This window comes from Chelmon rostratus, chromosome 12 (genome assembly GCF_017976325.1).
Source record: "Chelmon rostratus isolate fCheRos1 chromosome 12, fCheRos1.pri, whole genome shotgun sequence".
NCBI classification, from domain to species: Eukaryota; Metazoa; Chordata; class Actinopteri; order Chaetodontiformes; family Chaetodontidae; genus Chelmon; species Chelmon rostratus.
In genome coordinates this window covers 9601127-9628899 of record NC_055669.1, presented here as the reverse complement: position 1 = coordinate 9628899, position 27773 = coordinate 9601127, and the positions used below count along the sequence as shown (strand labels likewise).

Below are 27773 nucleotides of genomic sequence, written 5' to 3'. Positions count from 1 at the left end.
AGGAAATGGCTGCAGATATGCGGTGGGCAGATCTCTCTGTCCAGGCTACATCTAAACAACAGAGGAGCAAAATCCGGCTTCTATATGAAATGCGGTTAATCTGAGGGTGGCTAACAGGTGGTGTCAAGACAGCAGTGGTCAAAACTTCTGACTGTGCAGCACAACACATCTTTATTGAGATATTAGTACAGTACTGTACTGCAGGAATGCTTCACTTTATTAATCTTAGTTAAGTCTTCATACAAAGGTTGGTATATTAATAAAGACATTTATCAAAATGCAAATTCTGACAGTTAAATTAATCTATCAATGGTACAATAAGGCCGTTACGGAGTTGCTGAATGGACAGAAATCAAGACATGGCAGTGGCGATCTGAACTTGTCCTTAAGAGGCATACAGGAATGATTTATTGCAAGTAAGAAGAACTGACTGTTAGAGACAATCAGAAAAAAATACAATTGGATAATAACACCAGATCTTGCTGATTTGAAGACCTGAACGTACCCTTTGGAGAAGGCAACAATACCAAAACTGCCGAAAAAGCGGAGAGCACCAGGTAAGTGAAACACGATTTGACATGTTCTGCTAGTGACATGGAGACGAGAACAGATGGCACAATATTGTTACAAATCACTTTCATCCCACAGATGAAAACATTTGATAGAAACATCTTATTTTCAAAGAAAGTTCTCACATTAAGAGTTCTTCATGATACAAAGCAAACACAAGTAAGGCTTTAGAGTGAAAGAAAATATTTATGCTATCTATTCGGTCTTTTGTTAAACTTTACCATAGCAGATACGTTCCCCCAGAGAATCACAACATGAAAACATGTTAGACTGAAGACCCCCACCAACACAAATGTTTAGTTTCAATTGAAAAAGCGTGAAAGATTTGAGAGCAGTCTCAGGAGAGTGGTTTTAATCATCGATGCACACTACCATTTACACCTGTACCTACAACCCTCGCGCCGAAGACAACAGACAACGAGCACAAGCACTCGACTAAGACGCCTGTTGTGATGAGCAGACTGGCGTGGCTCACAGTGTTGCGTAGCACTTGCTGGCATACTTTGTGTCGTCAGCGTCCTAAAAATAACGTACCACAGTGAGTTTTCAGAAGGGATGGCTAAAAACGGTCTCATGCAGACGCATATTTCGATGTTTTTAAATGAAGTATCATCGGTTTGGCTTTGTCCCAGGGTCTTCATTACACAGTGTTGCCCTACACACAAAGTCAGCGGACGTTTTCAGAAAAAAACAACAACAACAAAAAAAGAACTTCTGCACTGCCTGAACGTGATAAAGCATTTTCATTTTTGCTTCATCAGCTCTGTGTTTTACATGTGCAGCTGAGAAGTTTCCAAAAGCATCACAGCACTGGGGTCATAGTATCCCAACAGCTTGAATCAGAGCTAAAATGATCTTGGATGAAAGACGTTTCTATGGAACTTATCTCATTGTGATGGTTCATTCAATCGGCTAAAGACAACACTGTACAATGGTAATCGTACCTGCAAATACCAGACAGGGGAACGGTGGATTACATGGCATGTGGATTGTCATGGACCAGTCAGAGCCGTTGCAGTTGTGATGGGTGGCAGAATACTTTGAGTATCTGAATTTCACAGCAGATACAGTGACATTAGTGCCCCGATCAAAAATACATCATGGTAACATTTGAGTAGAAGCTCAGGGTAAATCCTGAACCCAGTGATCTAAACTGCACTAAATCTGTAAAATACTGGTGGGAATGAAGTCTGAGGCCACAAGATAAGAGCCATTATTATCCATCCTTAAACTAATACACTTTTAAAGGAATGAAGGGAAACTTTGGCTGCATGAATCCACTCAAGGCAAATCACAGAGACAGTAACATTCACAGTCCAGTGGAGGTGAGACTGTTTACAAAGGAAGGACCACATCCATCGCTGTGCCAGTGCTGGTACGATATTCAGGCATTAATATCTGCTGTTGATTAGCATTTAAGCAACATTGTGTACCGGATGCCATCCCAACTCATGCAGCCAAAGTGTTGTTAGTGGTGAGAGCTCGAACTGAACAGCGGCACTGCCGGGGTCAGTAGTTTCAGAGAACAGTACAGGCGTGCGGGGCTTTCTCTGCTCATTACTGTTTTTGAGATAACAGTGGTTGAATTGCTGAACTGTTAAAAGAACAGGCGAACACATGGTAATGACACGATCACAGTCCACCCCTCACTCCTCCCAACAAAAAGAATACAGCAACATTAATAAGCAAAAAAAAAAACAAAAAACAAACAAACATTAAGGCTAAGTGGAACCACTACAATATAGTGCAGGGTTTTTTGTCCTTGAAGGGATTGTCTGAAGCGGGGATGCCCATAAGGAGAGGGTCGTTTCTGGCGTGTTCACTGCAGTAGTTCATAAGGTCGGCAGAGGCCTTGGATACCTACAGAATAAAGAAAGACAAACACACAAGAGGGAATTTAGTGGCAATATTCATACACAACAGCCAATCTAATGGTGAACATGGCCTGTTTCTATCAAACTTCTAAGAATTAGACGCTCTAAACAACCAACTTTAGTTACAAGTAGTGAGAGCAGCTCTCAAGTGATCACATGATTGGTCACAAGTGTGCTCAGATCAGGATCAGCCAATCAGATGCAAAGATTTTCTCTATATTTTTCACATTGTTCATTCTTTATATATAATCCTTGTATTTTCTCAGTGATATGTTATTCTGCAAACTTATAAATACCCCTATCTCGTAAAAAAGTGGATTTAATACCTCCAGTCGCATTTATTACGTGAAATTTCCAACAATTTGGTATATTAAAAATCTATCACTAGGTTTGAAATAATAGGAAATTGGCTGAGATGGAAACAAAAAACCCAGAGCAGAGGTGAAATTCTGTTGCTGGTGGATGAGGTCGTCACACAAAACAGATAATATGTTGGATTGAGTGCTATGATGACAAGCAGAGTAGAGCGTCGAGATAAACAGAATGCCTGTCGGGTTTGGGTCAGGTTCAGTTCCTGCTGTGTCAGACTCGAGTCGGGTTCGGACAGAAAAACGCAGCCCAAGCCGCACTGTAGCGCAGACGATGAAGATGCATGGGAAGTGGATGCACTGCACGGTTTATCGTTGCACTGTACCTTTATCCTCTCAATGCTCGCCTCTATTCTCAGCTGCTGCACCGTCCGCCGGGCATGGGTGATGTTATTGGAACTGTGAGCCTTCGAAGACATCCTGGGCAAATCAACACTGTAATGAAGAACGACAAAGAAAAGCTTGATAACACCGAACAGAATGAGAAGTTTTTTCCTTGCGAACAGATAAAACGTGGATGTATGATCCTTTCAGGTCAAGTCTGAGGCAGAGAATCAAAAATTCTAAACTAAAAGCCCACACTTGTTTGAGATTACAGAAAGGCTGGCTGTGATGTTGATGGCGGCTTGGCGGATCACAGAGCAGCTATGTGCAAAAACCAGTTTGTGTATCAGGTAGTCAACAGAATGACTGCACAGAAAACACAGCCTGTGCTGTTTTAAGGCCCAACGACTCCTCTTCCACACTTCCTCTTACTCTGCAGGGCTGTTCCCTAAAAGTGGTGTCACCAACAAGCTCAGGCACTCCCAAAATTCATTTTGCAAGTTTTTGTACAAACACGTAGCAAAAAAATTCCGGTAGATTCAGATTTTTCTGTTTCTTTTTCTTTGGTTTTAAGAGTCCCTTTTGCAAGCGTTCAAACAGTGCAGAGCACAGATATGGCACAATAATACCACATTGTTTCAATGAGCACCCCAAGATATTTGCTAAACTACAACTGCAGAAAGTCTGAAATTGCAGAATATCTGTATTTAAACAAAAGCTACAGAAATGTAAAGATTTCTGAGTTGAAAAATGGAAGTGACCGAGGTTGCTGATGTGTGGGAGCGAAGAGCTCGAGCGCTGCAGTGCGCCGGAGTTGTGATTCTACTTCCTGCTAATCATTGACAGACTGGATGGGAACAAGCCTGGACACATCCTCCAGTCCATGTGGGAGCTCTGGCTCCGGTGTCTCTCCCCTGCCTCTTACTTCCGTTTATTGCCATTTGTCTGCTTTTCTCAGACAAACACACACACACGCATTTCCTTTAACGTTTTTGCAACACACACACGCTTTCTTGTGACACGCTTCGCTTTCTCAGTAGGGAACAGGAAGCTTCAAGTACAGTTTCTGAGAAGTTTATTGTGAAATTGACAAGAAAAAGCTTCCTCGGGCTCAAGGCTTATTTCAGTTAAAAAATGAAAATATATGCCTTAGCAATTAAATCCACTAATTCTCTTCCATCTGCATATTGTCATGTCTCCTGGAATCACAAACATGTTTAACATCAATATTTGGGTGCATAAATTCTACGCACACTCTTTCAAAACTTCTTATAGCAAAGCACAACACATTTGTCTCCGTGTTTGTTTTGCTCAACCCTGTCTGCACCCTGTTCACGCTGCAGGATGTGGTCCTTCCAGACAGCCTCTGATGCTGTAGCTGCTCTTCATTTGTTTCACGAACAAAGCGGGAGGGAAGAATAAAGACAAAGGGAAATGGGAAGGGAGGGAAAAATCTCCATTTTTGGACTTCTGCTGGGGAGCGCCTGATTAAAGAGTTTTCGTTCAGTCTAATCACTCCAAAGGAAACACAGGCCGAGATGACTCAAAGAGCGAAAATGTTGGCGATAACATGAAAGTGAGATATGAAAGGGTCATGCATTACAATGCAAAGCAAACAATTATCCTCAGGAAACAGTCTCTGCTTAGTCATAAAGGTGAGGCAGCACAGGTGGAAAAAAAATCCTTTTATCCATACATGATGAGTGAGGGCATTTATTTCTATAGTCTGCAGGGCTTCAAATGGAGCAAATGCAGGCTAGGCACCATATGTTTGCTTCTCTGACAAACAGCAGTTAAGCTTTAAATGACCTGTTGCAGTGCTAGAAAATGACTCAATTTTCATCACACTGTAAGAGTAAATTAAGATCTTGTCAAACTTTTTTTAACTAAAAAAGCGTCATTTCAGAAAGTAAGAATAGTCTCTGCTGGTTGTGATGTGAATCCGGGCTCTGCGAAGAAGCAAATAAACTTTTTACAGCCACCTGTCAAAGTCTACAGGAGCTGAGCTTCAGACTCTAAAGATAGATTTCTGATGGTATCACTTCAAGTAATCACTTCAGTGACAAGGTCAATCATTTCAACAACAATGAACTCTGTGACATTCTTGGCTGGCTGGCAAGCTGCATAACAAATCTTTGGTGCCAATCCATCAACAGGAGCACCGGTTTAGTTACCAACTTCCTTGAGCAATGCTTCTAAAGCTTTTCTGAGCCAATAATTTGAAGCAACCCAGTAAACACGTGGACCTCTTGATGCTACCACGCAAACCAGATTGCATTATTTATTAATTGTGCAATATGCAAACACAGTGCAGAAGCCGCTGATCAAGAACAACAGTGAGTAAAGCGATAACATAAGAAAGGCAAACAGCCTTCACACGCCAGGGCGGCAGTCGCTATTACACACACAGACCTCCTTCTTCTTGAAAACCATCCCTGTGGAAAGCTAATAATCTGTTACTTGAATTTAACACTGTTTCCCAGCATAGACCAGAGCTGCCAACAAAACCAGAGCAGAGTAATTGCACCCTCATCAATTCAGAAATACTGTGAGGAGCTGGGGAGAGTGGGAAGACTGGAGGAACTGGGCAGAAGCACTCCAGACGTCTATCCCGCCGAACTGCAGCCGGCTGCAATTCTCTCAGGAGAACGGCACGACCTGCCGACACAAGAGCCATGCTAGCACTACTGCTGGCAAGCTAATCCGTTAGCATGTTGATTGCTGACATTGTTGTCATTTGTGGCAAATGTAAAGCAATTCTCTCCAGGTGATATCACATTCACAAGAATGGGACTGACATATGTGTGAATGTATGGATGGACGGACAACCCAAAAACATAATGCCTCATAATGCCACAGCTGCATTGAATAGATCCTTCAATGTGCTTTTCTCAAGGTTTAGGAGAACTTGGGAGACTTATGTAGACTTAGGATGGATTTCTGCTTCTCTGAAGATACACTTAAGTATGTCTGCTGACCTAACAGAGGCGACATTATGGGTAACCACTGGTCACAGAGGAGCCTATGCACGTGCCCAGATCTTATACACGGAAGGGAACTTATATTGAAGGGATGCTTGAATGTGCATGAAGGTAGATTTGTATGAGTATGCATTAAGTGTCTGTCCTATTTGGATGGGGGCCGGCTTGCTCTAAGCTTTTTTTTGTTGTTTTTCTGAGCACTGAAAAGACTGAAAAGTAGCCTTCTCATCTCTCCATGTGACATGTGATAGGGCGTGACATGCATGAAAAAAAGAGACATCCACAGCTGCAATTTAAGATGAAGTAAAGGCAGAATAGTCCACGACATTCTGACGCCTAAATATCAGTTCAACCAGCATGAGGAGTAGAAGGAAGAGGTAGGTAAACGAGGAAGGACGCGGCAGGAGTTCCATCGGCATTCAGAGGTGATTTTTGCAGGCAAACCATCCCCACTGAGTCACCATAGTCAAACTGTGCAGCCCCTGTGAAGTGATGCCAGCTACTACCAGCAGCACCGGTCTGACTGAAACGCTATGGGAGGGCACAGATGTGCGTGTGCAAGAGTGTGTGGCATTAAGCACCACCATGTACATACAGGAGCCTTGCAAAAAAAAAAGTTACCTCCAAGGATCAGAAAAAGACCACCCCCTTCAAAGCCCACCCTATCACAATACACACACACACACAGAGCAGCCAGGACCACCTACTGCACAGAGCAGCACAGCCCCCCCTGCCCTGCTCTACCTTACACACACAAATCCACCCCCACACATGCAATTCATTAGCGCGGTGTTCAAAGTGCCAAGAACAGGGAACCATTATGACTCAGTGCCATTAACACCAACACTCAGAGATGAAAAACTGTGTGTGTGTGTCTTATACTGTTACTATGCTGCAGCTCAGACCCAAAGAAAACTCTTAAATTTGCTGCTGATGAATGCAAACAACATGCATTAAAGTCTGAATGAAGAGTCAGTCCTGTCAACTGCACACTATGTGTGGTCCCCTCAGTGAGTATCTGAGGCTTTTCACACTGGAGAAGCTCTTGTAATAAAATAACACCGCTGGAAATAAACTGCTGTGGGGCTCTAAGTATTGCCGGCTGCACTTCGCACTTGACGTGAGGTGATCATGCTTTTTCCACATCCAAACCCCTCCATTTAGTTCACCCCAAAATGACAAGTCATTCATTTTCTACCCTCTCTTTTGTGGCCTCTAGATCTATAAAAAAACAGTAAGTGAGCACCATAGTCCTCTATTTGGGGAAAAATTATAATAGACATTGTAGAGTTTTTGGCTGCAGATGTAACTGGCTTCATTAACTTCAACAACCTGGAGAGGTCTTTGGAGAGTTTATGTACACTGAGGTTGAATTAATGCTTCTCAGAAGATACACTTAGATGTGTCTGCAGACCTGCACAGAGAAGGGCATTATGGGTAACCATAGGTCACAGACGAGCACATGACCGGAGACATGAGATGCACATAACGTAAGTATACTTTAAAAAAAACAAAAAAACAAAAACCCTACCACACAGGATGGCAAAACAAAACACACAGCATTATGTTGCTATGGTGATGTTGTATTGTTTACAAAGAATGGAATAAAATACATTGAATAAAAATATTTTTTGTCTATTATGTTACGTAATTATTCTAGCGATGCATGTAGCTATAAAATGCAGCAAATTCTCTTAATATTCTATTGCAAACTTAAAGTTAATGTGAAATTCCCTCCAAAACGTAAGGTAATTTATTCATTTCCAACATGGATAGTGAAAAAAGAATTGCACTCAGTGCATCCCTTGTTTATGTTTGTCTGAAAAAGATACCACAACAATCTCATTGTCCTGGCTGCCTGTGTTTTCTCAGTGTGTGAGGGAGCTACGTAACATCCGGCTGTAAATTCAGTCACAGAGGACCCAATAAGATGAAATATTTTAACTTTGGATGGCAATGCTGTCTACCGTTACTGTTGCCAGCATTTTCTGCTGGTCTAACTTAATTTAGGATCCTGCTCTCATCCACTAAAACAATGTTCACTTTGCTGTGTGCCTGAATCCATGCAAATGCAGCATGGTCAACATGAGGCACGTCCAAGCTGTTCCATAAAGGGCCGTGCGGCTGCAGGTTTTCATTCCAACCAAGGCGGAGCACACCAGGCTGCACTCATTTAATCAGCTGATCTCAGTCTTCAGCTGATAATTAGGTGACCTCTTGATTGGTTGGAATGACGAGGTCTACATGCAGACGATGTGAATGACTGTGCACGAGAGCTTTGCTTTCTTATCTGCTAAAATCCAAATCAAAGTTGAAAGTTTAAAGCCAGTAACGCTTCTGGTGATCATGTTAAAAAGTCCCTGAAATATCTCCTGCCTGGCATCTGCCTGACTTTATATTGCCAGCTGAGAAGTCTTGGAGTCTAGACACATGTCTGCAGCTTTGAACAAAGGAGAGTTCAAAGACTTGGGCCACAGCCACAAGCCAGTATATTGGTTGTTATCCCTTGTGCTCTCACACGAACACACACACACAACTCTGTCATTTCTCCCGTGTACACCCCTCCCCCTGCACACTCTCCTCTCTCTGCGAGCAGGAGTTTCCCAGTATGCAGGCGAAGCTAAAAGTAGCCTTCTCATGCTCTCCTGCTGCCAGTCAGCACTTTCCCAGCTGAATGAAAAACCGTCTCTGGCTACAACTAAAACTTGACCCCATACTGGAGTCTGTTGTTGCTGATCAAATCAGAGCCACAGTGAAGTCCCCCTCCTGTTTCCCTACAAACAGTGGCCTGTTCTCACTTGGTTACCGTGCTTATCAAATCTAATAATACTCAGTCATCAGTCCTGCTGCTGAGTAAAGTGGGATTGTGTTTATGAGCCACAGGGAGAGATTCTGGCTGCTGAGTGTGTCGGACTGTGAGAGAGAAAGGGCGAGGCAGGGAGGAGACGGTGAGGGCTCGCACTTGTTCGTTCTGTGAGAACCACCAGAGTGACATCACCGCTTTCCCACCAGAGAGGAGGAAGAAGCTGAAAGGCCCCGCTTTCTTTGCCAGCCACTGTCATGCAGTCGACACTGAAAATATCTCGATGGTTTTGTTTACCAGGATAAACAGAAACTAAAGACACAGGGAGACCCTGATGATAGAGCATCACAAGTCCACTGCACCACAAACTCGAGATAATAGACCTAATTCTCAAAGGTTGCTAGACCTGACTCCCCAAAACGCCTTTTTAACACACCGTTTCTCTCCAGTTTGCACAAAAAAGTGCAGTTTAAAGTGTAGTAGGAACAAATCCTTTAATCTATTGGTCAATTAACAGAAAACTAAACCATTTTAATGATTGATTAATCATTTCAAATGATTAATTAGGCAAAAATGCCAAATTATATGCTGGTTGCAGATTCACCAATGAGGATTTGCAGCTTTTCTCTGTTTATATCGCTGTAAACTAGATAACTTTGCGTTTTAGACAGTATTTTTGGTCGAAACAAAACATTTGAAGACGTCACCCTGGACTCTAGGACTAATCAACTCACTGAAACAAAATCCACATATTAATCAATAAAGAAAAAAATGGAAGAGCAGTTAAGGCAATGTATACAAGAGCATCAGGTTTATCTGTTGCATGCAAGTGCAGCCAAGAGTGAAGAACATACAGCTGAGAGAAGCAGAAAACTAGAGTGTGTGCTTTAAGGGGAGCGATGACGGGACAAAGAGCTGCAGCACCACCCCGGCGCAGCAGGTATGGCCGCTGAGATAAGTGAAGCTGACAGGACCCCGCCCAGGCCACTGGCTGCACATTCGGTACACAGGGAATACTGGGAAATTCAGTGCTCTCTGCAAGCCTGCTTGATTGTGACTGGCTGAAGGGTGACCATTACTCCCCCGTAAGCAGACATTTTCCAGGAAAAGCTACAGGACTGTGCAGAGGTTAACGGAAAGCTGTCCAGATCAAACATGTGGTGCTACAAATAACACATTTCGTGTTTTGTCTGTTTCACCATGAAAAGATTTCAGTTAAACTCACATACAGTAGCTTCACAGATTCTGGCGAACTGCACAATCCTGCAAACTCTGTGGCTTGACAGGATAAAAAAACAATCCAGCGTACTGTAACACAGTCACACAGTGTCTAGACAGGAGACTAGACTGGACTCATTTCTGCAGGATTTCTAAATCCTAAATTCATGCGTAATTACATGAGGCTCATTCCTGGCCAAATAAACTATGAATGATTCCTTGTTTCAAGCACAGACTAGATGGCTGATGAGTTATGATGCAGGAATTATAACCCAGCCAACCCAGTTTATTATGAACTCAAAAACACTTAGCTGCAAAACAACAAGCTGTGCATGTCAGGTTAGATACAGTAAGCACATTCATGCGATAACAAGCCAAGTAAGCTAATCGGTGTCCTTGAACATGATGATATTTAGAACAGGATTGTCTGAACACGAGTGACTGCACACACGGTGGCTGTTACTGAGGAGGGGCGGCATGTGTGTCAGGGACTCTGACATAATGACAGATAACAGTGATAACAGAGGGGACAAGTAACACTCTGGTATGTGAGGATTAAGCAGAAGGAGAATTCACATGGAGAAATAAGACAATCTCTAGGCGGGCAACCTCTAATTAGACTTTTTACACTCCACACAGAGCACAATTCTCACACTCATCTACTCCACTAATGTTGCCTAATTTAGACCTGCAGAGTAATGGCGCAGCAGAGATTTATTGTGCTTTATAAAGAACTTGACGGTTTTCCCTTTATCCTTTTCCCAGGCTAATAATTAGTTTAATTTACGGATGAACACACACACGGTCACTTGCTTTTGGAGAGGAATTACAGGCACATTTTCACACCATTAAAACAACAGCCACAATTCCGTCCTTGACTTCCTTCACCTCTCTCCATACACCAGTGAGTCTGGTGGTGAAATATGGCTGCTGAAGTGCTGAGCAGGACATTTAAAGCTAGCAGGGTCAGCCGTCCTGTTAGCCTATTGTTGAGACTGCAAATTATCAGCTGTGTAATCCTAAATGTGGGTGCAGTGTGGTTTAAATGTTATGGGGAATGTAGAGTAAGTGCAGTGTATGCAAGTGAAGGTCTAATGGATACCTGCAGCAGGTGTATGCATGTGTGTGTCGAGGGGGTGTGCAATGCCACATAGCAACAATATTAAGCATTAAATACTTAACCAATTACCTTTCTTCGAAAATCACCACTAGATAGCACAATGAATCATGTTTGGGGCATCATGGTGGTCTAGTTGTTTAAGGTGCAGACAGCAACACCTCCCGTTTGAGTCCACATGACCTTCTGCATGAAATTTGTACCCCTCTCTCTCTACCCTTATTTCCTGCCTTTCCTCAAACAAGGTAGAAATCCCCCCCAAAATTAAACAACGCATTACATTACACAGCAAGTATTAATGACAGAGATGGTGTCAGGCTGGGATTTTAGCAGTTTTTTATATCAACAGTCCAATTAACAGCGTAGTGCAGGTGGTGAAGAGAAAACGATTAAGAGAAACCCAGCTAAAAATGCACAAGGGAACAATTCTACGTCAAAGACAGAGAGAGAAGAAAAGGAGAGCTGCAAGAGAACAAAGGGGGAAAAAAGACAGTGACATGTTTCTCCTTTCCATTTATGTCACCTTCAACTGATCTCCTCGCATTCCTTCCACAGAAAGGTGCGGAGGTAATGAGCCAATTATGTAAAAGTCGTTTGTTGATGCTCAACAAGTATGCATGCGCAACTCCTGGCTTCACACACAGGATGCCAAACGTCTGCGAGCGACACGAAAACAGACACAGAGGTCAGCCAGCGCCTCGGTGATATCATTAGCAGCTAGAGTATGCTCTAAAAATAGCCAACAGGTCTGTGTTGTTGCTGGCTGCAGTGGAGCCGGTTTCGGTTAAAAACTGCTCAGACTGTAGCTAACAAGTATCGAGCTGAATGCCAGCTGGGTACCATCCAGATTAGCAAGGTTTCTGCACTTTCCACTGAGGTGCCGATGAGCCTCTGGTTCCCCAGTAATGGGCTATTATCAAGCCCCGTGCAGCCCAAAACAAACAGAGGCCTGTGGCAGATAATGCCCCTCAGACGTCACTGCAGACGCACAGAGGCTGACATGCAGGAGACACGGGCGACCTAGGCAGAGAGGCTGCCAGGCAGCGTCTCTCTGCTCTGCCCCTCGGAAAACAAACAGCATTGTTGTCCAAAAAAAAAAAAAATTGCACAAAAGAAAGCTTAGTGCAAGCCGAGCGGAGTTTGCTGGAAATGGACGTAGGGAAGGAATGAATGAGTGGTGGGGCGGAGGGCTGTAGAGAAAGACGTGTGCTTGTGGCCGAGACCGAGAGAGAGATAAGAGTTCGTGTGTGTGAGGGAGAGAGAGAGAGTTCAGCTGGAGAGAGCAAGCTGCGCAGCTGTGTGTATGTTGCATTTGGTCGCATGCCAAAAATCTGCTGCCGGCGACAGGAACGCCATAAAACTTAAAGCTATTGTGAGTGTTCTCCCTTTCGTCTCAGTCCCTCTTGCCTCTGAAAGCTACTATTCATGACGAAGGCAGGGAGATACTACACAATAGATCTCCATCTCTCACCCAACACTGCCCTGCCTATACGGAACAATAAACAAAGGTATTCAGTCTTTCCAGCCTCCACCCCTGAGCCGGTCCGAACACATGTATGCTACTACTGCAGGGAAGGTGGAACAGAGGCCAAAGGTTCGCAGCGGTGCTAGCTGGCCATCATGCAACCTGCCCTCCTCCCTGCTGGAGCTGAAGTAGGAAGGGTTATACGACAGCATGCATGGATGGAATAACTGATAAGGGCTCGGACGTCACACAGCTCATTAGAAGACAACATAAAGGTCGTAAAGCAAAGTTTGTTTTTCAGGTTAAGAGGAAATGGGATTAGTCAGAGGGTGACATAAATGGGGGTAGGGTGTGTGTGCATGTGTGAGACAAAGATTGCATATGTGTGAGTGTGTGTCAGAGGGAGCAAAGTCCATTTTAGTAAGTGGACATTTGCATGTATCTTTTTCTTATTTAGGTATACACATAGCGTATTGTTCAGAGCTAATGATGGAAGCTTCGCGATCTTTGCCGACTGAATATGCTCAGTGTGCTAAATTTATTCCCTGGAATGAAACGATTAAATCCTGCAATAGTCAGGCTTGTGCTGCAACGCAAAAAGACAATATTAAAAAAAAAAAACCTCTTCAGATCTGAAATCAATAGCAGCTACCAACCCTGTTAAACAGGACAAAGGGATTAGTGGCAGAGGAATGCAGGCTGCATGATTTCCTCTGTCAGGAGGGTTAGAGAGAGAGAGAGAGAGAGAGAGAGAGAGAGAGAGAGAGAGAGAGAGGGAGGGGGCATAGAGAGAGAGAGGGAGAGAGAGAGCGAGGGAGAGACAGAGAGAGAGAGAGAGAGACAGAGAGAGAGAGAATCTATCCCATCTGAAAAGAAAACAGAAATTCACTTTTCATTTCATACGGTGGTGAAACTCCACACTGACCTCACTAAAATTCCTGTTCGAGACATCCACAGGAATGTCCCAAACAGAACACGCAGATCTGATTGTGGAGGATCTCCGATCTGCTGCCAACAGAACAGAGACACAAAGCTGTGGAGTCTCCTGACTCAATGTGAGACAGACTGCCGTACAACACTTCATTCAAACCACAAAGACGTAAAGCAAAACCCAATAAAGCCTAAAGCGTGGATTTATAGTTCTGCTTTAAGAGATTACAGCATAGATTAGATCCTACGTGGAGACATAACTGCTGTGTGCCTCTTCAAAAGTCTAAATATATGACAGGCTGACAGCGGCTGCAGAGACACCGTGTGGAAAGGATAAGAACTGTGATTGGTCAACTTGGCCTACTTATGCTTTCTCAACAAGTTTCAGGTGCCAGAGCAGGTTGCTGAGAATGAAAGCAACATTAAGCACGTCGAGGGACGGCTCAGGACTCTTCTGCTTTTCGACAACAGTACTCTCCTACTCAGTGATGACACAAAGCAAGAATTCCCATAGTTGCTCTGCATCACAAAGTGAATGAAAGAGTGCAAACTCACTGTGAGGGATGTAATTAAAGCACAACCCAGTGTCATACGCCTAATGTCATGGTGGTGCTATCAAAGAGGGCAAACCAACGCTGAAGACTGATTGATAATGACCCTCACCTGACATCAGTTTAGGTAGAATGCAGCTGTAGCTGAACGTGCAGAAATGTGTAGGTATAAGTGCGTGTGTGTGTGTGTGTATGAGCAGGCATGTGCGTTCATACACACTTGCATTCTACGTTATTATCTCACTTTGTCGGATGTTTGCTGTTGAAACAACAGCGATCACGCAGAACTGCAAATAAAGCATAACTGAAAGGGCATCCACATTTCAGAGCACTCACGTCTCCTGTTGCACGAGACATTAGTCAGTGTTCCTGCACCCTCTCGTTAAATCTGCGGATATCTGAGAAGATGATCTTACTCTGGTGTGTCGCTGTGACGGTGAAATTTACTTGTCAAACTGCTGACCTTTGTCCTCAGAGGTCAGAGTTCAAAACGCCGACTGGGACAGTGTAGGTATCATTTTTCTTTCCTTAGTCTGACCAGTAACAAACTCGCCCTAAAACAGAGCATCGGCCTGTTCTGAATAACAGGACACTCCGAGATGTCCTGTAGCTGGTTGGTAGTACTGTATGGCCTCTCAAATGTGAGAATTTGATTCTTCCTTTTGTCTTCAACAAGCCACACAATGCTGAACAGAGGCACCTCTAAAACACGTGAGCCCTCCTTCAGCCGACAGGAAGCGTGTGTCGTGACCAGCGATGAAGTCATGTGGTCTCACAGCGTCTTTTATCCACAAGACTGACTGCGGATGGTTCAGGACCCGACGCTCTCCATTATCTCCAACCGAGAAGGGACATTTCTGAACAAACAAGGAGCGAGAGCACCGCATGTGACCACTCAGGACAAGTTGCGTGACGAGTAACCCATGTGCACACATGCATGCGCACTCAAAAAACAGGAACGAGCTGGTGGAAATTGTCTGCAGCAGCGCTGATGCCAAAGTCCTCGAGTTGTAGTTAGAAACATGCAAGTCATTATGATAAACGCAAATTCATGACATGATTGGAGTGCTGACATGGGCGCAAACATTTAAGAATAAAATCAATACCCGCTGAATTTCCAAACTGATCTGCACTATCAGGTCCTGAATACATTATCGCAATAACCTCTGCGAGCTTTTAGTGTGCTACAGTTTCCGAGGCCAGGTGACTGGTTTTATGAACACTTTATGACGGAGCTTTATGACAGAGTTGAAGGCCTTGGTCAGAGCTGAGCGGGAAGAGGGACGGGGTCGGGACAAAAGGCCAAAACCAGAAAGAATGAGAAGACAAGAACGCTAATAAAACTGACTTTCCTGTTATTGTTAAAACTTTCAAGCATTCATTGTATCGTCCTGTGTGGAAAATCCCACCTGCCTGGCAACTCTATAGATTGGCTATTGATTCACACCAGGGTGGAGTCAGATAACACATTAAACTCAAGTGTATCACTCCCAGTTTTAGATTCTATTAGTTGTCTGATTCACCATCTGGTTACAAATCTGTGTTAACTGTCATTCTGCACAACAAAAGGACCACAAACAACTTTCTTCAAGTATGAGACCGATTTTTCTTTCCATCATCTGTTATTCCATCCATTAGTTTTTATTATGGGCACGATTAAAGTCAGAGAGAGCAGAGGAGTCTGTCAGTCAGCAAGAAACACTTTGGACATCATTTATCGTCGTTTCCATTCAGGCACACGTGAGGCTGGTAATTCTTGAGCGTGGGGGTTGACATGAGTGACATAATTTCAGTTTTCCCTGAAATATTCAGCGTAATAATTGATTTCTAATTCCAATCTAGTCAGCAGATGTTGAGGTATTTCTCAGGGTAACTGACAACTTTGACTTGTTGGTGGACTAGGAGAAAAGGTCATAAGATCACCAAAGTCATTAGGGTCCAGTGGCGTGCATAGAGTTTTTGAAGGGCAGGGGCGAAAAGGAAAAAAAGGGCACATATAGCGTGTCCTCGCCACTGAAGAGGGCACTTTAGCACGCGTTTTGGCTCCCAAGAGGGCACTTTAGCACGCGTTTTGGAGTCCAAGAGGGCACTTTAGTGAGCGTTTTTCAAAAACTGGGCTACCCCTGCCCCCCCCCCAAGGTTTACTTTATAGACCCTATGTCTTCACATGCTGTGTAGCACTTATTATCACAAGTAAACTGAACTCAACGTGCAATATTGGTGGCGCGCCCCTTTAAGAAGGGAGACGCATGAAAGGAAAAATGCATGAAAGAATGTCATCACTGCATAAAATCCCAACAAAAATCCCCAAAAGAAGAGGAACCAACCTCGACGACGCTCGAGATGTTGCATGATGGGGCGTCCAATTTTACAGCAGGGGACAGAATTACCAGTCATGTTACTTGCAGTCAAAAGTACTTTTGGTTTTGTTTTTTAAAACATCTGCACATTCACAGAGAGAGCATGCAGGGAGGGAAAGTGAAGCTGAACTAAAATTACATCTTGCATCATTTCAAAAATGTGCGACTCTTCTGGTGAAAATCTGAGAGAGCACGAAATGAAAGCAAGTTAGACAAATTCAGTAGATCCAGTTCTGTTGCAAGACATTTAAGACAGCAAGGCATGAATATTGACATGAGTTAAAATACATTAAAAATGGAGGCAGACAGACGCTCAGTCAGACGCATTGACTTACACACAGACAGATTGACTTACAAACCCCCACCCCTTCACACACACAAAGGGGTCTGAGTTACTATTAATCAGAAGCCACATGAATGGCTGCTCCTCCCCCCAACCACTGCGACTCCGTTCATCTACCGGTTTCAAAGACATGTCGGGTGGAGGAAGAGGCTCACACTGTGGGTCACTCTGAGGCCACTTCCTCTGCAGCCCACCCCGATTCCCTTCAAAAATGATGCTTGCCTCCTCCTCATCCTCCCTCCGTCTCCCTTTACTTCCTCTCCGTGCTCTGTTCCTTTCTCAGAACAAGCAGGTCAATGCTGAGGTCACTCAGTCCACCTGTCTCATTCATGCAAGTCGTTTTGTTTGTTTCACAAGGGACAGCGGACACTGATTGACTGCTTTGGAGTTAAAATCAAGTTTACGTCCATGGTCTCTGCAGAGGAAAGAGACAAAACGGTCACACGGAAAGCTGCCGAAGCCACAGGGTCGTATCTCGAAGGAAAAAATCTCAAACAAAACTCTACTGAAAGCGTCAACGCACAGGATAGACATGTGTGTACACAGAGATGTAATCATTTTTTCCAAATGGTATGAAATGTCTGAATTGCAGATGCTGAGGCTAATGGCTACTGGTGAGAAAAAAGTTCCATATAATCAGAAAACTGTCTAGGAGTGTGAAGAGGGAACATTGCCTATTTGTTACAGCTCAGAGAGGTGACTGCACAAGGAGCCACTGTACAAGCATTCCTGGACAAAATGTGAGGCCTTGTTCCTTGTACCAGAACAGAGAAAATGACTCCAAAAACCACAGTCATATAAAGCCTTGGAGCTCTTTGAGCCTGAGTGCGGATGAAGCACCAGGTTTCAGCAACTGAGGAGACGCTGAGGCTGGAGGGTGGAGAGGGAATACAGGCAGCGATTGTGCATCTCTTTGACACCTGTTTCTGCTTGTTTGAGACAGAGCAACTTAGTGTGGCGTCGGACAAAAACTTTGAGGCCCCTTTAAGGCGACAAAAAAGGGGAGTGGTTTCTCTTCCCAAACACCAACATGTGCGGGCACAGACACTTGTGGATGAGAGGCCCTTCGCCGCAGGTGTCGAGCTCCTCTCCAGAGTCCCGACCAGGCCTCCGCGAGGAAGCGCACACACTGGCCTCTGTTTGGGGTGCCAGCAAACTTCCCCCGAGACTCGTGAAGGGCGCTAAAGAAATGAAAGACTCCATCAAAGTGACACTGTTTCACCAGCACACACACACACACACACACGCTGATTCTGCTATAAGCGTTATGAATGATGCATTTGTCACTGGAGCCTCCACGATGAGATGCACGCTGCTGCTGCATCTGAACCGCCAGTTAGTTTAAAAGCACATGCTGCAGCAACAACGCTGCACACTGTCAACGTGTTCATGACTTGTTACCACATTTTGCTTCAGATGAAGTCATATCCAGTTCCTCTTTACCTGTCTGACACGAGGCGCGTGTATGCCGGCCAGACTGTCTCCCCCTCCGACAGGATATGCCTATATTTGGTCTCTGGTGAAATAACTGAAGTGAGCAGAGTCACAAGAGTCACGAAAAGGTGTGTCTTCCTGTCTGAGGGAGCACTTCAAAGCACTTTCCCAAGTCCAGCTTTACAGAAGGAACAGCTTTACATCAGCATCTTACAAATGCAGCCGTACAGGAAAGAGTACAAACGTAGGAAATGTGAGGTAATCACATGTGCAATTATTCAAGTATTTATTGAATAGAGCAAAGCCTTTCATAGAAATGATCTATTATTATCTGCAACCGCCAAGCTGCAACCTCCAGGGTGGAAAAATGAAGGCAACACAGAAGCTGCAGCTCCTTGAACAGCCACTTGAGGCTGGCTCCATGTCAATTCCCATAGACCCCCATGTTACAATGCCTGATGATACAAAGGTAAAAACATGTTCACAGCCTGCTACAAAACAGACTTTTGGTCACTGTAGCTAATTTCCAAGTTCATGACAACTGTAGGGCGGATGAATGTTTGTATGACTCAACCGTTTAAATTAGGCTAAATAAGGCTTAAAGTTATGCAGAAACATGGGCACGGCCACTTTGATTGACAGCTAGCCGCTAGGTTTCAGCCACCAGGCTTCATTTGGGCAACCTCTGCGCCGCCAACGCTCCACCTCTTTGCCCTTTTTTGGATTAGCCAGGAGTTTAGCAGAATCAGGCACTGTCAAGATGGTGATTGCCCGAGCCACGGTCACTGAGCTTCACAGTGGCTCTGCAGAGACCTGTGGGTGGTGTCACAGAGACCACGTCAATGTTTTATGACATGATCCCGATCGCAGCTGGCATTGGGTGATAGGCAGAGTACACCCTGGACCGGCGGTCAGTCCGTCACAGGCCGACAGAGACAGACAATCATTCACACCTACGGGCAATTTAGAGGCACCACCTCAGTCTAACCTGCATGACTTTGGACTGTGGGCGGAGGCTGGAGTGCCTGGAGAAACCCAGGCAGACACAGGGAGAACATGTTAACCCCACACAGCAAGGTGCCAGGTGTTGTACGTTAAAATGATGATTTTGAGAAACTTATTTCCAAAATGTAAAAGTTTCAGTCTGTAAATGATTTAATATTGCATCAGCCAAGACGCCACATGCTATTTGTGTACTAATATTAATTTGCTCAAAAAATGAGAATCATATTACAAACATGTTCTTATCTGTTTACTTTAGCTTTAATAGGTGTTCAAGCAGATATTATGTAATACTTTTTGGCTGGATTTCTGTTCTGGGGTCTTGTTGTCTGATTGTATCTTAATTCCTCATCTCTATGAATCACTGGGTTAAAAGTGTGAAATATTAGAAAAGCGTGAAAGCATCATTAGCATCACTGTAAGTACAGTAACTACAGGTGAACCTCAACCTGTCAGGCCTGCGTGTTAATGACACTGTGCTCGTGTTGGTTAATATCGAGTCCTTACAGTAAATAACATGATCCACAGGGCTGTGCACACACTATCTGAGCTGTCTGACAGGGCAAATAACTGAATGCTGACTCACGTCACAGGTGCAACACACACACACACACACACACACACACACACACACAGGAAAAGGCCTCTTTCACACACACTCACAAGCTAAATCTCTCTCCTGAGAATAAACAGAAAATGACTAAGCACCATGGATAAGTTTAATAAAGGCTTACAATATGTCTGAACCACCTGGCAGTGCCAAGGTGACAGATGGTGCGTGTGTGTGAGAGAGAGAGTGTGTTTGTTAACAAGCAGGAGGCAGATAAAGGGATTAAATGGGTGACACAGGAACGCTGGCTTTCATCTCGCCATCATGTGGGCACTGGGGCAAAGGTAAACACTCTCACTTGGATTTACACCCATAGCTGGGAGCAGGACCACTGACCCGTTTTGAAGCAGCCAGAGACTAGAGGCAGGATGCAGTCAGAGTGCACCACCATGTGGCAGAAAGAGGGTACTGCTCATTTGCAGATTATAATTGCTGTTATTCAATTTGAAGATTAAAAGTAGCCTGAATCTGAGGTGCTTTGTTTCAGAATTGACTTCTATGTCTGCCCACAACACTACAGTGCGATAACAGTATTCAGTATTTTGCTCGTTTCCCCTAACACACACACACACACACGCACACACACAGGACATCTTTCCACACATCATCCACTCCTGTGACATTACCAGTGGGGAGGACGTAGAGCATCACACAGAGCTTTTCACACTGGTTTGTTATGATTCGGTAACAATGCCATCTCTTTCCTTCTAACCTGTTAGTTTGCAGCAGGTGCCCCCTCCTATCTGCCCAATCACAAAGTAAAGGTGAGCAGCAGGTGGATGACACAGAGACGTACCTGCACGTGGCAGTTTGAACATGACAAAGCACCTTTAAATAGACTTTCTGTTGTCACTGCTCATCTATAAATAACTTTTTCTCCCCGTCCTTCTCACTTATTTACACATTATTCTCCTGTCTGTCCACAGCAGTTACAAACTGAAGCGTGCACACACACAGAAACAGTTTCAAGATTTTAAAATATGTCAGTTAAAATGAAGCCAATTCATAATAGTTTTGCAATACATACGTGAAGCATATTCAAAAACAAAACAGAGTTTAAGTTGGGCTGCAACTGATGATTAATCAGTTAATTAATCTGTTAGGAATTGTTTCATTAACTGATTATTTCATCTAAAAATCATCAAAACATACTGAACAATTTCACACGGGTCAAGCTGGCTCTTCAGATCGCTTGTTCTGTCGGACCAACAGTCCAAAACCAGAAATACATGCACAGAAAATTGAACTGATCATTAAAGTCACACACCTGTAAACATTACAACACATAACTATAAGTAAACATTCTAGTTTACATATAAATTAGAATTAATTTAATGCTTGTAATCAACTCATTCCTATCATATACTTGTTCTAAATAAAAAAGGCACTCTTTTTTATTGATTTAAACAGAACTGGTTTGTCTAAGATGTGTCATTGATAACCATCGTCACAACTCTAAAACCCACAGCAATGATTGTTACCAGCTGTTTATTATATAGCCCGACATTTTTTTCCTTATCTCTGTTTAGCGTCTCTTTCATTGTGCCTCTGAATGTTCAGCGATTCGCCGTGAAGTGAAATGCCACTTGAGGCTAATTTCCCAACACATCTGCTGCAAACACTCCGGCCCGCAGAGGCTACGCTGCGAGGTCCTGGCTGAACGCTGACGAGCAGTCAGCTCCTCGCCCCGTTCGCTAACCTTGACAGTTTGAGGGACAGTTGCAAATCTAACCTCAGATCAGTGTCTACGAGGAACTTCAACCTTGAACAGAGTTTACACTCTAAACACGGCAGTCTTATCTGCTTCCTTCTCTCTGTCCAATCAGAGCTGAGGATGAACAGCCGTGTGCAGCACTGGCAGCAAACGGAGGCCTCCTGAACAAAAAAGTCTTCAATGTCAGTGTGTGTTTATTCGTTTGTAAAATTTTGTTAGATTTTATGTAGTATCACAAAACAGGTCACTCAAATCACCCCATTTGGTATCTAGTCAGGGTAGAATAAAAACAGCTAAGAGGTCTAATAAATAATGTATAATGTTTGTGCAAAAAACGAAAAAGAAATTCACCTACTAAAATTACCAAGAGGAAGACAGACTCAAGGTGGCGTCGTTGAGTTGACTTTTTACCTCGTTCCCACCATAACCGTTTGTTTTGCACCTTTACAGAGACATTTTGGACCTCTGTGTTAGCTCCTAACATGCTATCACAGGCCTCAGCGCTTGGGTAGGCGACGGCAAGTCACAACATACCACACTCATGAGTTATTGCTTAAATGTCCTTTTTTTCCCCAATAGCCAGTGAACACATCACAACTGAAACTGGTCTTGGTTGTTTTTCCTGATTAAAAAATAAAGAACAGAAAGCCTCAGGTATGACCGTTAGCAGACTTTGAACAGGAAAGCCTCCACTCGGCATGTGAATGATGGCAAAGATGAAATGAGAGTCAACCCAGAATAACTGATCGATGAATGTATAAGTCAATAATTAATCTAGTATTGGTTCCAGCTTCCAGCAACATAATCCTGAAGACCGGGCGGTATAGGAGCTTTAAGATGTGCTCTGTAGCAGCGAGGAGGAAGTCGTGCTCATACAGCATTCCACAGTTTCTCCTCCCACGTGGATTTTAGATGCTTCTTGTTTGGGTGGAGACGGCGATTTCCACCGCTGTCAGTCATCTGTCTCCTCTTGACACAGAACGGCGAATGCAAAAGCTGCGCGCGGTGAAAACTATTACAGCTGCTATGCAAAGGCGCAGAGAGAGAGGGTGAGAGCCGCCACGACGAATCAGAATTATGCCATCAATCATCATCTCGACACGTTTACGGGAACGGGGGGAAATTAGGCCTGTTCCACTACCTTTCTCACCTATCTGAGATGGTTGCTATGACAACACTTCCTGCTTGCCGTGGCGAGTGCATACATCCGAGTTTGATGTCGACCTGATTAGAACGTGAGCACTAACGCCTCACTTCCTGCAGCCAGCAGTGACAACATCTACCATCTACCCTTTACTTCGCTGTAACATTTCACCCCGAGGGCTTTCTCATTTAAAAGCAAATAAATGAAACGATATCTTGGAAAGTGTTTCTGTTTTAAAGCAGATTTGTTACTGCGTTGGTCTATTTTTAGTCAATAACATGAGGATCCAGTAACGCTTGGTATTTCACAAAAGCAAGTAATTCTGCTGCCAAACCAATACATGGGTGTGACGGTATATCCACAATGTCACCACCACTCCTCTCAGCACATCTGCTCCTGGGTAGGGTGGAATCCAAGCAAACCACTGCAGGCTAGGCCTTGTGACTACCAACACACACAAAGCAGCTCGCACACACACACACGCGCACACACACACACACACACACCAGCAGACCTCAACAGGGCTACAGTACATTTTCCTCTTTCTGTGAGCTACAGAGGTGTGTGGTTCTGTTACATATACAGCATTATAACAGCAAAAAGACAGGGACGTCTGGGAAATAAATGCCTTATATATCGAGTAGCTTAATCATATTGGGTCACAACTCATAGACTCGCAGAGCCCAGACCACCACCAAGGCCAACACTCCACCCTTCTGTAATATGCAAATTACACTACAGGCAGCATGTCTGCATATATTTCCAAAACTATTCGAATTATGTAAAAATATGGCTGTGAAAACCAGAAATGATGTTTCCACAGCCACACCTTAGCCTGAGAAAAAAGCGTTGTCAGAATTGTGGTAGTGTTACAGTTCTCACATGAAGCCACTGTCCCTGATGGCTCGATAACGACTGCTTTCTGCGTAAAGTTTGAGCAGCTACATGTGTCGGCTACCCCGAGGACGGCTGGGACCCGTGGATGTCGTTTGTCACTATCGTGTTAACGTGTGGCATTTAGTCCACCAGGGCCAAACGTCTCATCTTGCAATGTTAATAAAAATGAAAAAATAATTTGTGTTTCCGTTATCCTGCTAATAAACCAAATCCTAAAACAACACAACAACAACAACACTGATGCTTTCCTGCTCACTGACTGTCTTCAATGGTCCAACACAGGCAGAGATATTCATGAGATCGCTACCACAGTCTGAGATTCGTCAGGGTCCCGGACCCTGAATTTGAATTTATAATCTAGTTTTACGTATTCTTTGATCATATTTCTGATCGAAAGAAAAATGTTACCATTTTACTTTTAGTTTTCAGGCATTTAATGAAGCCGTTGTATGGCTGCTTGTCTTAAGACAACAGCTAACGCTTTAGACCACAGGCTTTTTTTGTTAAGTTAACAAAACATGTTTAGGGTTGCGACTAATGATATTTCTCAGTATTTATCACTCTGTCAATGATTTTTTTTTAATTTATCCACTAATTGTTTTGTCTGGGAAAAGTCAGAAATAATGAAAAATGTCTATCAGACACAAACTCCAAGGTGATGATGACTCGTTCTGACCAACCAACAGTTGAAAATCCAAAGATATTCAGTTGAATATGCAAATATGGCATTTCTTAAAAGCTCATTTAAAACACTGACATTGAAAAGGAACTGAAAGTTAGAAAAATGAAGGACTGCAACTAACAATTTTTTTTTATGGCTGATGAATCTGCATACTAGGAGAGAGCAAATGTTACTACGGCGATGAATCAAAATAGTTCCTGATTAACTTCCTGTTAATCAGCTAATGTGATGAGTCGCTCCAGCTCTGAACAGATTCAAACACAACCCAACAATATAGACGACAGAAATATCGGTTTCAATCAGCGTGAAGCAACTCTGTCAGTGAAGAAACAGTGTGACTGTACTCTTCAGCTCTGCGTGTTCACATGCTGAGAAAATATGTGAATCACTCAGCCCAGTGAGGAAGTAGTGAGATCCCTCAAAAGACGCCGGAGCAAGCACGCACAGGCACGCACACGCACAAACGTCTACTTCAACGAACTGTGCGCAGCGAAAGACCTGTGGGGAATCCACAGACGCCGTTATGGGGAAACAGATCCCGGCTGACGAGAGGCTCAGACGGAGGCCACCGCCGCGTCTTCCTCCTGCTCCTAACTGGCTGGTTGTCAAAGGAGTCTCCGACAGAGCTGCAGATCGAGTCGGGCAGCATTCTGCGTCGGAGGAGATGCGCGCCGCTTCCAGCCGACGAGGTATTACAGCATTGGTTACAGCTGCGTGTGCCACTTCCCACATGATCCCAACAGTTCGTCCATTGTTCCACGAGTTCGACTCACACGGAGACAGAAGGAGGAGATTAAAATCCATCCTCTCCTCAGCCCCAAGCTGTACAGGGAGTTCCCTGACCCTGCCCTTTTTTCTTCTTTTCTTTTATCTGAATCCTTGCATTAGGCAAGACACTGTTCCCCATCTCGACCACCGAGCCCCCCTCCTCCTGTTACTAATCAATTTACATGCATCACACGTCACGTTAAAGCCTGCCAGCAACCCGGGCTAACCTACTCACACTCCACTCCAAATGCAGGCCGTGCCACCAAAGCTGCTAGAGAGAGTCTAAAAACTGAGTCCTTCGTGTGAAATGTACTGTTTTTTTTGCCTCTACGTTCAACACACGTCTCAATGAGCATTATTTGAGGAACTGGACAGTTCTATCCATTTAAATAAGAGAAGGAAATGAAAACTTCTTGTGAATTTACAGACTGTGTCAACACAGGGGGGGGGGGCAGTGTTTGTTTCCGAGGAACCGAAGCAGGCGGCCTTATGACCAGACCTGACAGCGTTAGACAAGGCGGCTGTTCTAATAGAACAACATAAGGATGCATGTTCCTGCAGCCGCCAGCGGACGCAGATCATGAGCTCACACTCCTGCAGCTGCTGCTGTCATGAGAAAGACGCCGACACAGACCTCCACGTCTGCACGTCTGTCACTTCATGCATCTGACTCCGGCTTCTAGCGTCTGCCACGAAGCCGCTCGCGCCTTCCTGCGTGATGAAAACTTCATACACCGAACCAATCACCTGTCAGCATCCCGAAGGCAGGAAGTGTGTGTGATCCTCAGCTTCCAGCGCGTGGTGTGACCCACTCATGTTGATGGGCGTTGAGAGGAGGCTTTGATGGCGGTGAATGGGGTACTAATGAGTTGGCCTTATCAATGGCGAGTCTGTGTTCTGTCCTCCTAATGGCCAGGGGACATCAACAGAGCTGTTGATGCTCCATGTAAACATCTCAGCCGCTTCCCCGTGTGGGGGCCTCCACTTCCACCATCCCAGCAGCTTCATAATCGAGTTGGTTCAGGTTGGCCTGCACGGGCAATGCTGCAAGCGATTACCTGTTGCATAATGGACTCATGTGAAGGAAGTGGCTGGTTTTGTTTACCTATAAAAGTGCTATTCTGTTCTGGAATAATCTATTTGCTTTCCAAAATAAGTCATTATGTGGCAAACACAGTAGGTGGGGCCTGTGGGGAATAATGAGGGCAGGAGGCCCAGGCGGCACAGTGCTGAGGAAACCTTGAGCTCAAGCTATCACCTGTTGAACACTACATTCATGAAGCAGCGGGCTCACGTTAGTGTGTGCGGACTCTGGAGTCACAGACGAGGAGAATGAAACGTTGTTAGGTTTTAATTCGCAGTAGTGCCAGCTGATTGTTGCATAAACGGATGAAGACTGAGAAAGCTGGCTGTACTGACAGCGAATACGTCTCGCAGTGGCACAGACCGAGACCAACTGTTGCTTCAGGTAAAAAAAAGCGCGCTACGTCCGCTGTTAATGTGACAGTTTATCGACACATGGCATGTCTTACCTGGCCGGGGTAATGTACAGTGAGGTCTAGCCGTGTCTCCTTTCACTGAAGCCAAACTGTATCCGTCAACAGACTGGGAGGAGACCTTTCCCTCTGCTCTGTCGCTCACGGCGCAATGTCACAACTACACTAATGTGTTTACACCATAGACTGAGGAAAAGCGGCTCTACGTGGACTTCAAAGCTGCCGATTCGTACCGCGTTCACTTTCCGCTGACGGTTTGTGTTAATATTCAAATGTCGTTGACTTTTTTTCCCTTCCCAGTACGACCAGTCTCCCCCCTCTCCTTTCCTTTTCCTCCACCGCTCGGACGCTCCGCGACGAGAACAGCCGAACTGAGTCGGGAGGGGAGAGGCGGACCAACCGAAACCCTGGCGGATGTTCGCCAGCGTCAAGCTCGCTGCTTTTACAATGCTACTTCCGGGATAGATTTTCAAAATAAGGCCGCCGTGGAGGGCAAGAACTTGGTGCAAGTAATAAGCGTAGCATCTACACCCAAAAATATGTATTTTAGTGAGTAAGTTGAAGGTGCAAAATTACTAAGAATTCACCCCGCTGTGTTTTTAAGGATAATTTTGTATGCATTGTATTGTCAAACTGAAAAAAGGCAGGAAAAGCTGACACAAGGTTAGAGCTCTTGTGGAGCTTGGTGAGATTTTTTTTTCTTTTTACCTCACAACAGCAGTACTACCTGTTTAATACTGTATGAGCTGATTTCGTGGTTAAAGTGAAAGATTAACAGGCAGATAAGTGGTATATGCACTTGTCTAATATATGCAATGGATTCCCCCTTGAAATGTCGTGGGGTAAAAGCAAAGCCTCCCAAAGAGACAATACTGGTAAGAGTACATGAAAACTGTATTTACTGTTCTAATATTTTCAACCTTTTGATGAAGTACTATGAATGCAACTCGTATAACAAATATCCCTCTATCATTATGTTACTTAAAAGCAGCAAAAGCAAAACTTCCTGTCGCACACTAGATCTCTCTAGCTAGCTTGACTTTTGAGAGAAGTGAAAGCAGGTTTGCTGTTCTGCTCTGAGCCATGTGAGGGCGCTCTCTCACTACACGAATACATGTTCCT

General features: G+C 44.3%; 1 protein-coding gene across 1 annotated transcript; it reads right to left on the bottom strand.

Moving 5' to 3' along the window:
- Nucleotides 1-199: 199 nt before the first annotated feature.
- Nucleotides 200-27027, bottom strand: gng12a (guanine nucleotide binding protein (G protein), gamma 12a). The gene is made up of 3 exons (XM_041948647.1): nt 26688-27027; nt 3139-3247; nt 200-2430 (listed from the first exon to the last, which is right to left on the bottom strand). Exons 2-3 carry the CDS (start codon nt 3229-3231, stop codon nt 2305-2307), a joined length of 219 nt encoding a protein of 72 aa, XP_041804581.1. The 5' UTR covers nt 3232-3247; nt 26688-27027; the 3' UTR covers nt 200-2304.
- Between the last annotated feature and the right edge of the window lie 746 nt (nt 27028-27773).